Genomic DNA, 12,038 nt, shown 5'->3' with positions numbered 1-12,038 from the left:
TACCTAAGTTTAAGGACCATATTCATACAAGGGAAGTGGCAGTCAAATTACCCTTAAGGTTATATTTTAATCCTGGATTAATGTCATATTTTCTGACATTTTATGTTCCTTACATTCTGACATAACACTTTAAAAATTTATAGTAAATAAAATTCTCCCTCCATGATCTTAGGAACCATAAATTCATCAATAACTGTTAAACAAAAGAATTTCTGTTTTGTCAATGATAAATGATATTTGTTAATAAGAAATTACCAAAAGCCTAAATATACAGTGATTTAAAAAACTCAAAATTATCAAACATTAATAAACATGCATACAACTTATGGTCTCAACAGAGGTACTGTTGTAAGGATCTGGTTTCTAAAGTTGGTGGAAAGACAGTTTATAATTTAAGTGGTACATAAGGTATCATTATCCGTCTTCTCCCTCAACATGTAAGTATATAGCAAGGTATGTTTCTACTGTGAGCTTAAACAATAATTAAGCATTTTATTGTATTTTCACCTCAAATCTATGTTGCTGATATTGTTGCTAAATTTCAAGACATACAAACATTAGTATGCAGTTTCAATCAAAGATGCCTTAGGTAAAAATAAATTTTCTGCTTGAATAGATAGTTTACTTTTAGAAATTAATAGATGAAATAAAGTTAGAAATAAAAAGGTCTGTTAATTATAAATATTTGAAATGGAAAGAACAGTACACCTCAAACAGAAAGGTTATGCACAAAATTCATAAATTTGTTATTATAGTCTTAGCTTTATATACATCAATAGTATTTTCAAGGAAAACTGATTTACCTTCATCAGTTCTTTTAGTTTATATGATAATGCTTATAAACTTACAGGAATGTAAATAGAAAATATTTCTCCTCAAAATAGTTTATTTTGAAGGAAATTACATATTTCCTTTAAGATTGGATATGGCTTACTTAATGAATTTAAACCAAAACAATAACTTACTTGAAGTCCCCAGCAGTATGGAAGGGGTTTGTAACATTCACAGTGATGTCTTTCCATTGATAACATGGAGTTTTGCATTTTATAGTTTCCTAAAGTAAAAAGAAAAATAAACAAAGATATACTAAATTGGAAAAATAAAAAAGAGAATGACCTGAACTATAAAATATAAGCTTAAAGTATCTAAAAACCTGTTCATTTAAATATTACAATGATATTAATTGATATAATTTCCCTTTTCCCAGAAACACTGTACTGCAAAAATCTGAGTGGGAAGACATAAAAACACATTTCATTACTTTATATCATCGCTGATCCCCAGTACTGTGCTAACAACTGCAAACATGTCACATAGTATCTCTCAAATAGATTTCCTTAAAAAACTTTTATTAGTGACTGAGCATCTCACATTTGCAAATTAATTAATTATATATATACCTAGTAACACAACATAAAGGAGAGGCAAGTGTGTGTGCGTATGCACACAGGTGTGTGAGTGCATGAATATCTATCTGTGTATGGCTGTGCATGAGTGTGACATGCCAGTGTTTATAATGCGGCGGCTACACTGACATATTTTTATTATAATAAAAGCACAGGTATAAAATTTAAAATTCAAATTACCCAGGGGACTTCCATTGAGGAAAAAAATTCTAGGAATTTTATATTTTCAGACTGATGATGTTCTTACCTTCTTTCATTTCTCCACTATTACTCTACCTCCTGGTGACCAAGGCCATGAGTAGTCAATGGACAAGTAAACAGAGACCACATGAGCTTCAAGTGTCAGCTTTTCTGACCCAGAGCGATGTTAATAACAAGCTAATAAAACCATCTATATCTCTTTGATACATGTGGCAATGTAATGCTTTGTTTCAGAGAATTTGTGTGAAAGGCTTGGGGAGTGTAAGAGCATTATGCATGAGAAAATCAGGTCACAATACACATCTCAGTGACAATCAAACGTCTGCTTCCAGTTCTGGGTGTCATTGTCTAGTAAGCCAGTCTGTCCTTGTAAAGATCTTAATACTCTCCTTACACAACTCACCATTACTAGAGTCATTCTACTTATTTCCTACTCATTCCACTGCACACCTAAAATTCTTTATAATCCATATAACAAATTTACTTCTTTTTCCCCCCATAAGTCCATGTTAGAAAATAATATTGTGCCAAAACACTGAGTACAAAAAGGCAATCATGGCAATGTCACATTGATTTTATAGAAAATGTTAAAGTCCTTCTCCCTCATCTTTTGAGATATAAACCAAACTTTGGAACATCACCCCCTCTTGATAAATGTTGGTCTTAGCATTATATTTAGAATGATTTAATCCACTGGGCAGTGAAAAGAAACTGATGAATATTCCAACTGGAGAAGAGAAACATTTTCTTTGCTGTGTAAACTACCAACTCTTAATTCAAACAAAAGCAGAAACAGGCCTAGGGACTGCTTTAACTTTAATCGCAAGTCTCCAGGGCTGAGGGCATATAAGTTGCTATGTGTACAGTGAATGACTTCTTCATGAAAAGCACATACGTATGGTAATATTAAAAGTGTGATCTTAAAATAAAACTCAATACAAGTCCTTTCAAATTCTATTATGAAGCTAGAGATGTATTTTCACAGAAAATGTATCCTAGTAAGGATATCAGAGACACAGAGGCCAAAATTTGGGCAAATATAAGTACATACACACTGGGTCTCAAGGAATAAGAGCTGCCAGGAGATAAAACTAGGAAGAATAGCTATGCTTAGGATACTCCATTGCCTGGAAAGAGAAATGAAGACATACAAAATAGGTAAATTTTACTTACAATAGGATGAAATTCGTGGACTTCACCTTTAAGGGCATAAACTATTGCAGTGCCTCCGACTTCAAGCTTAGATTTTGAAAGTAACATCAGTGAAGCTTCAGCGGGATGAAGGAAGCGACTAGCGAATTGCACAGTGACAATGATGTGGCCTCTATTTCATAAAAGATACAAGGAAAATATTTTATTGAAAAAAGATAATAACCATCTATTCAATGGAGACCACGTGCCCAGTGCCTACACTCTGCAATATACTCACTTCTATAATAAAACTCAGGGTTGTCACTGATTTCAGGAAGCTTACAATCTAGTTATTGTCATTAGTTAAAACATCTTGATCCACCTGTATGTCCTTTTTGGAGAAAAGTCTATTCTAGTATTCTGCCCATTTTTTTTAATTGAATTGTTTTTGTGGTGTTCAGTTGTATGAGATCTTTATATATTTTTATATAAACCCCTTACCAACAGACATATGAAAAGATGTTCAACATCAGTAAGCATCAGGAAAACACCAATTAAAAGCACAATGAGATATCACCTCATACTTGTCAGAATGGCTATCATTAATAAATTAACAAATAACAAGTGCTGGTGAGGATTCAGAGAAAAGGGAACCATCATGCCCTGTTAGTAGGATTTCAAATTGGTCCAGCCACTACAGAAAATAGTATGAAACTTCCTTAAAAAATTAAAAATAGAATTAACATATGGCCCAGCAATGCTACTTCTGGGCATTTAACTGAAGAAGTCCGAAACACTAATTCAAAAAGATTTATGCCCCCTATGTTCTTTGCAGCATTATTAACAATAGCCAAGCAGCTATCAAAGCAATTTAAGTGACTGTCAATAGACAAATGGATAAAAAAGAGTTGGTATATATATGATGGGATATTACCCATCCATAAAAGAGAATAAAATCTTGTCATTTGCAACAGCATGGATGGACCTACAGGGTATTAGAGAAAGACTAATATCATATGATGTCACTTATATGTGAAATATGAAAAACAAAATAAGCACAATAGAAACAAACTCATAGATACAGAGGACAAATTGATGGTCACCAGAAAGAAGGCAGATTGGAAGACTGGGTGGAAAAGGTGAAAGGGATTAAGCACAAATTGTCAGTTATAAAAACAGTCCCAGGGATGTAAAGTATAGCATAGGGACTATAGTTAATAATAATACTTTAATAATCATGTATGGTGTCAGATCAATACTGGACTTATTGGGGTGATCACTTTGTAAGTTATATAAATGTCTAACCACTATGTTATATGCCGAAAACTAACATAACATTGTATGTCAACTGCAATTGCAAAATACATTAATTAAAAAGGAAAATGTCTTGATCTCGTCTATAATTCTAAAGTTAACTTCCAAGAATATGTATAATCTACCAAATACTGGATTTTCTAACAGCTGGCCAAAGAAAATAATACATTTTTGTGTGAATTTCGTAAGACACTCTGTGCTACTATATAGGCAAATTTTTAGTCGTACCACTGGTTTTTGGTAACGGAGGAAAAAATGCGAGAAAATAAGAATGCAAAAGATACTTAGAACTCTGGTTGAAAATAGAATTCAAATCTCAAATGAACTTAATGGAATATAAGTAACATGATGCAAGATATATGTAATTAAAAGAAGGAACCAAGAAAACATATCTATCTCCCTTAATCTTCAACTTTGTAGCCTAAAACATAGTAAAAAGGAAAGAGTCTATGGCCTTGGAGATTTCCCTTCCCAGTTTTAGGGGAATGACTGGGTCACGGTGTCCTGGCAACCCTGCCTGACAACACAAAGGCCATATATGCAAGCCTAAACTGCAGTGGATGAGAGGTCTTGGCACACAGTTCTATGATCTTCCTGTAACATAAATGCATGGAGGCTCTTGAAGTGCCGCTACAAGAGCATTTTTCACTTGTCTTCCTACTCCCCTGCAAGGCTGTCACCCGACAGTTTCCAATGAGGTCTGAGGCTTGCTATCCAGCCCCCTTCAGGGTAGAGTTAGGGGCTATAAAACTATTTGGTTGCAGCATGAAACTGTCAGCGACAGTGTATCTTACTGTGTATGTTCCCGTCATCTGGTCCCTTTTGTTTTGCTGTTGAGCTGCAAAAGGACATGGGACCTAGCCCATTGATTACTTTTGCTTGCACTGCTTATGTAAATAAAGAACTCTTCAAGTAAAAAATAGTTTTCACTGTTTCTTTACTGGCTGAATCTTTCAGCCATGCCTTGGCTTGCCACAACTGTGGATGATAAATCTTGGGGGAATTTTACCTTTGCTTTTGCCCTGGTTTTTAACATACATAGCATGATACACCATTTCACAATTATTTTTTGTACAAACAACTCCGATCACCTTCCCTTAGGATACACATGATTGGAAATAGAGATGGGAAGAGATTCTCTGGGTCAAACTTTGGCATAATTTCCCTAGAATGACTGAGGAATTACTGTGGAATGGGTGAGTTTAGGGAGCAGCAGAGTAAAGTGAATGGAGGCTTTCAGATCAATAGTAACATTCTCAAAACTGCTCTTTAGAGAAAATTACAGCTCACATCTAGCAAGAGTGAGAATGCTTTTTATCCAGATATGCCATCACTAATCTCAGTTTGTGAAAAAGGACATTTTCTTGGCTATTATGAAGAGATCACGGACTTGAATCTGATTGAGAACAAAGAATATTTGTTCTCCTGATCTTTTTCTGGGTATAATGGGCTCAAGCTCTGTGTTAGGTACCTATGAGTGATTCAGGATTTTTTCAGATATTAAGAAATAATATCATAAATGGTTAATAATATGGTTAATAATCATAAGACCATTCATTCCTTCAATTGATATCTATGGATAATTTATATTATGCCAAGCACTGTTTTAAGATTTTGGGATACAGTTGTGAGAAAAAAACATACACAGTTGCCCTGGCCAGTGTGGCTCAGTTGGTTTGATTCCCTGTCAGGGCAAATGTCTGGGTTGCTGGTTCAGTCCCCAGTCTGGTGCATGCACATTGATGTTTTTCTTTCTCCCTCCCTTCCCCTCTCTCTAGAATCAACTAAAAAAAAAAGAAAACACTATTGTTAATCTCCTGGCTCTTACATTTTATAGGACATGATGGATAACATATCATCACAAAATAAATGTGAAAACTACAAATTATGTGTGTGCTATCAAGTGGCATGAGAACACAATAATGGGGACTGTGATACAATCTGAAAGGTCCATATATATCCTAGTGATGCAAGACAGAGTGAAGAGCCCACCATGAAAGCCACATGGACCATGTTGAGATGTTCAGTCTATACCATGGTCGTGATGGGAAGCCAAAGGGATATTCTAAGTAAAAGAGTAACATAACCAAATTTGCATTTAAAAAATTATTGCCATTCTGATATATAGGACAGATTGAAGGGAAATCCTTTTAGGAATCCATTGTAGCAGCTCAGTTTAAAGATGATGACTATACATTAAATTAGAATGGAACACGTAGGTCAGAGGAAAAGATGACATATTTAGGATACATACAGTAAAATAAATAGCACTAGGTAATGGATTGGAACTCCATGGAAGTTGACGGAAAAAGGTGTTCAAGAATGATCATATTCTAAATAACATGCACTTAGTACATGAATTTATGAATGTATACTTAAGTCCCATGAAACACATTTCTTAAAGAATTTACATATTTACTTTTAGAGAGAGGGAAAGGGAGGGAGAAAGAGGTGGAGAGATATAGTGATGTGAGAGAGAAACATCATTTGGTTGTCTGTCATACGCACCCTGGGGACCAAACTGGCAACCCAGGCATGTCCCTGATTGGGAATCAAACCAGCAGCCTTCTGTTTTGCAGAGCAATGTCCAACCAATGAGCCACATGGGTCAGGGCCAGTGAAACACATTTTAAAACACAGTATCATTTGTATGAAGCCAATGGCTGGTTTTAGAACCATGAAGATTTGAGCTTCTCTTGAGTATAAATACTCCCTTTATAAAAAAAAAATGTGTAATCATATTGAAGCATGTAAATGACAAGGATTCCTTCCTGAAATGTATTAGAAAGTTCAGAATCAAATGGGTGGTCAAACTTAGGTCATGTCTTAGGTCTGCAGGCATGTATATTATAAGTATAGGTTTTATCCTAATTTTCTTACCTTTGATTTTTTTTGTTCCAATTGCCTCCCTCTCATTTAAAAATAATCTCCATGTTATATGCACCTCATAAGCTACTTCAACTTGGCTTTCGGAAAAGATGGAGAATAAATATACAACACATCACTGTCAGAGACCATATGGCTCAACAAGAATAATGAGGGAAAAAAGAAACAGAATGGTTTTCTAAAACTATACTTCCACTTTTACGAGTCACTCTATGGTTATAGCTAAATTTAGTCATGACGTTAGGTGCAGAAATAAACATTTTTGTTTATTTGTTGATGTGGCTGTTTAATCTTTCTATATAAATTATATCTCTGGGAATTTAAATCTCCAGCTGGCAGAAAGAGCTATTATTAATTGTGATTTAGACAGATTCTAAGACAGGATGTGGTGCACATAGATAATTATATAATATCTGATAATGATAAGGCCACAAGTTTTTTTTGTTTAAGAAAACAAAACAGTTTCTGAATCCTATTCGTAAAAACCAAAGACTATAAAATTACTAAGTCTAGCTAAACAGATACTTAAAGAACCACCTAATAACAGTATTCAAGCCTACAAAATAAAATGCATCCAGAAAAGTGAATAATTGTTTTCCACATCCATGGAGAATTAAGCATTAGAGAACCCTTCTGTGGTTTTCCCAAGAACACTTAGGTGTCTTCTTTTTTCCATTTTCCTCTGGTTTTATACACACATCACAAATAAAACAAGTATCAAATTGTATCTTCATTGTATATTTGCTTATATGGCACTATGCTAGATTGTAAACATTGTGAATAGTGTTGATGTTTTCATCTACAAATCACCAGCACTTTCGCCCTGGCCGGTGTGGCTCAGTGGATTGGGGGCTGGTCTGAAAAAATTGTGTGATCCACATTTTCCAAGGAAAATAAGGAAAATGAGGCTGCATCATAGAGCCAGTACATGTCAGTTTGAAAGGACAGCATTTAATTGTTAAATGACATAATAGAAGAGCTAGGTTACAATGGCATCTAAAACACAGATTATCTCATTAAAATTATAATAAAGGGAGCTTTCAATAAAAAGTGCTAGCTAGAGGGAGCCATTGAGCAATAACTCGAAGAGGCTAATACAGGAAACAAAGGTGCCCTGTGAGACTCCTGGAGAAGCTGTTTCCAGAAAAGCCTAGTTTCAGAGAGGGCAAAATGGGTTCAGACAGCCCTACTCTTCCCAAAGCCAGTGTAGAATGCCAGGCAACTGGGCCTAAAAGCACAATGTTCTCACCCTAAAGTGAAATCTGCCAATTGACAAACCTGTGCATTTACTGACTCACAACTGACTTTTCTATGGCCATTTTATTACATATAAATGGATAAATGGGTATCACTAGTCATTAGAGTCAATCCTTCAATGTGAAAAGACTGGGACCAAGAGAAACAAATGTTAAGAACTGACCTTAAAGAAAATGAAAATAATACATGTAATGTAAAAGTCAGAGACATTTATAAAGCTATTGTAACCTCAAATTAAGGACATGATGTTATTAAATAAAGATATTCAAAAAGAGAAAGTGCTTTTATAAATGTATGACATTACCTATTTCTACTTATCTATCTATACATACACAACGACTAGGGATAGAGAAAAATGGGAACATTGAGGTATCTTTCAGGTCTGATTATCGTTCTTCTACTTTTTTCTCTTTATACTTTCATAGTTTCTAAGTTTTATACAATGAGCACATAGTGCTTTTATAATCAGAAACAACTGTATATAACATATAATGCTATGTAAATGTATATATTTAGCACACACTGCTTCCTATTTTCTGCAGGAAACAGTAATGTACCACATAAACAATTTATTATTTAATCTGTACAGCCAATATACATGAAAAATAAACTAAAATTAAATATATACATGGAATGTAGCTGCTTTATGTTGTTAGAAATTTTTTTAGCAAAGTTGATGAGGAATTGAAGCAACATGGGAATATTTATCTACGTGTGAGTAATGATCTTTTCATTTATATATATCTGCTAAAAACAATACTGTTTAATAATCATAACACACATTAAATCTCTAGCTGATACATTCAAAGAAGAAAATTTTTAATAAAATACTTACCCTGCAGGAATTGCCACAACATCCTTTGACATGTGAAGGGAGAAATCAGTGGCATCTCTTCCAATAAATGTCATTTTATATACTATGGCTTTACGGCTTGAATTTCGCACTTTAATCTATGTTGCAGAACAAGAGAGTAAAAACAAGATCATGAATTTTAACAAATATACAACTTAGCTTTTCTTATTTTATCAAAGAGAGTTATATATTTTAATCATGAAAATATTTATTTCTAATGTACACTAACTAAAGGAAAACAGACTTCGTATTTGAAGATGGCATATATATAGTTTAGCAAAAATGGACAGACAGGCAGAAGGAACTTCCAAGCAAGGAAGTGACACAAGGATTTGAAGTCCAAAATTAGCAACTTGGATTTTAATTCTTATTGCCAAGAAAAATTGTTAGATAATTTTAAATGGAATTTATACAGTCCAATTTACAAAAAAAAAAATTACTCTGGCTGCTCAATGTAGAAAGTTTTAAAGAGTACAGGTTTAAAATCAGAGGTCCAAGCTGGAAACGATGGTGGCCTCATCTAGAATCACAATGTAGCTAGAGTTTGACTGTCCCTTCCTTCCTAATGCTGAGGTGTGGAGAGTACTGGAGAATGAGTTACTTCATTTTTAGAGAGAGTATTGCATGACAACTTAAGTATACAAGCCTTTGTGTAGAATATAATGGGGATTCAAACATACACATTAGGAAGACACTAGGTTACCATGGAAAGTGCTGACCCAAGAGAGGACAAATGGATGATTGGCCACTTTACAATGAAGACAAAGTAACTGCACTTAAGCAGTCCAGCAACTGTAGTCACAGACATTGAGGAGTTAATAATTAGCATTATGTATGATTATAGTGAATTGTAAGGAATATGGTAGGGGTTTGTTGACAGATTAGATTAACTACTTTTATATGTCAATGAAAAGTTGGGTAACTACCAGAACAAGTAGGTTGTTGCTGAAGAGTACACACATTCAGTTACCCCAACAAATGTGGGGGTCTCATGTTGCTTATCTACTTACAGATGTCAGCACCTAAAGAATTAATTAATAGACCAAGTGATTTTTAAGTCCCAGAAGGCTAATTTCCATTTTCTGTAAGAAAAGTTTTAAAATAATAATAAATTCACTATACAGTGTTATTGGCTCCTAGTCCTGGAACATCCATAACCAACCCTGAGTTCTTAAGGAAGACATTCATCCTCATTGTCATATCATACATATGACACAAGGCCATTGGGCTCATTTGTAGTCAGAGTATTCCACCCAACTGCAGGATTTCACGGAGGGGTGGTGAGTGGTACTGGGGGAGAAAGGAAAGCTGAGAGCAGGAAAGCAAGACAGTTTTGGAGCCTCAATTCCCACTTTGTGGTGATGGTCAGTCTTTAACAACTGTTCTTCTGTGCAAAGTGTATTTCCAAAAAGGGGAGAAGAAAAGTTCATAGCTTTAAAAATTGTCTCAGAAAATCACTGCACTCTACAGTTTTTCATTGATCACCATATGGTTTAATGGTTGAAATATTCTATGTTTCTATTTGAGACACTCATATAGCTCCAGAAATACGTTTTCAATTGTAGTAGCCACTTCCTGAGATTTTTCTTTTTCCTGGAAGATTGAAAGGGTTGAAAAGAATGATATTCTATGACTTAGGTGCTGCCACTCCTGGGGTTGATGCATAGGGGCAAGCTATGTCTAAGTTTCTCAGCAACTTCCAAATTAATGACTTTTTTAAAATGAAATTTAAACTCACAGCTTGTTGCAGTTGATGTTGTCTTTTGAATTCATATTTAACTTTTATTGTTTCCTTCAAAATATGTATCTTACACTTGTGAAAAATAAAAACTGTCTGTATAATGTCACCAGTAATCTTAAGGTGTGGACAATATTTTTAATAAAGAGTTAAATTAGAAAGAAATCATATTTCCATTTTCATGTGTTTTATTTGGTTTTTACCATCACAAGTAAAATTTTTGTTTAAATACGAGAGTGTGTTATTAAATACATTTTTAAATAACAATTAAATGCTATAAAGAATTACAAATATGTGGTCAGAGTTAAAGAATAGTTAATAACACTTAACTGTAATAAATCAATGCTTAATCTAATTTAGACTTCTATCTTTTGCAGGTCTAAAAACATTTCCAACTGTTCATAGATTTTATTTTGAAGTTAGAAGTCCTCTACAATATAATTATAGCTCTAGGCTAGTTAGTACCCAAGGCTCTTGAATAGCATTGCAGTTAGGGAATGAGGATAGTAAACACTATTGAAAAAATTCTCCAAAGAGTTTTATATTTTTTTCTCTGACAAAAAGGGGAAAGGAATAAAATTAAGCAACAGGGATTCTATCTCAATATTCTCTAGCAAAAATATCACAAGGAGTGACTTTACTTTCCCTAAATTGAGCCTTTATACTTTGAGACAAGAACCTGAGCTTTTCCCTTGAGTTTTAACTAAATCATACCAATCTTCACTCATATTGGCAGAGAGGGCACACAGTTATTTTTTTCAAAGAGGTTACAACTAGAAATCAAACATCACCAGGACATATATTTTGAAGACCACATGAGGAGAAGTGTTTCATGGGAAGTATAAACTTAACACCCACCCATAAATACAGAGGAAAATACATAAAACAGCCTAAGGAAGAGAAATAAACATGATCTGACCAAGCAGTAAAATAACTTGTGTACAAAATAAGATTTTTTTTTAATTTTATTTTAATCATTGTTCAAGTACAGTTTTCTCCCCCCTACTCCCATTCCAGCCCACCCACCCAAACAAAATAAGATTTTATCAGTCCATAGTGTCTTGAGAAAGAAGCAAGGAGACCACCTATGAATCTGGTTAAAGATCTTATGAAACAATCTTAGATAAATATAAGCAATTTAAAATTGCATGGCAGAGGATATTTCACAAGTGTTCATGTGAAACAAATTGTTTGAAATTGAGGTCAATTATCCCTGATAAGATATTTCCCAAAGAGAACACTTGCTATTATT

At 34.1% G+C, this 12,038-nt stretch overlaps 1 protein-coding gene across 1 annotated transcript in view; it reads right to left on the bottom strand.

The window, feature by feature from the left end:
- Window positions 1-12,038, bottom strand: part of CFAP47 (cilia and flagella associated protein 47) — a 342,408-nt gene that overhangs the window by 173,886 nt on the left and 156,484 nt on the right. Inside the window, exons 37-39 of the mRNA XM_028523447.1 lie at window positions 9,031-9,146; window positions 2,781-2,931; window positions 966-1,054 (exon numbers count right to left, since the gene is read on the bottom strand). Coding sequence (XP_028379248.1) covers window positions 966-1,054; window positions 2,781-2,931; window positions 9,031-9,146 — 356 coding nt within the window. The remainder of the gene's footprint in view (window positions 1-965; window positions 1,055-2,780; window positions 2,932-9,030; window positions 9,147-12,038) is intronic.

Source organism: Phyllostomus discolor, chromosome X (assembly GCF_004126475.2).
Source record: "Phyllostomus discolor isolate MPI-MPIP mPhyDis1 chromosome X, mPhyDis1.pri.v3, whole genome shotgun sequence".
In the NCBI taxonomy this organism is placed as follows: Eukaryota; Metazoa; Chordata; class Mammalia; order Chiroptera; family Phyllostomidae; genus Phyllostomus; species Phyllostomus discolor.
The sequence above is the reverse complement of the archived record's forward strand: the minus strand, read 5'-3'. Positions and strand labels throughout refer to the sequence as shown.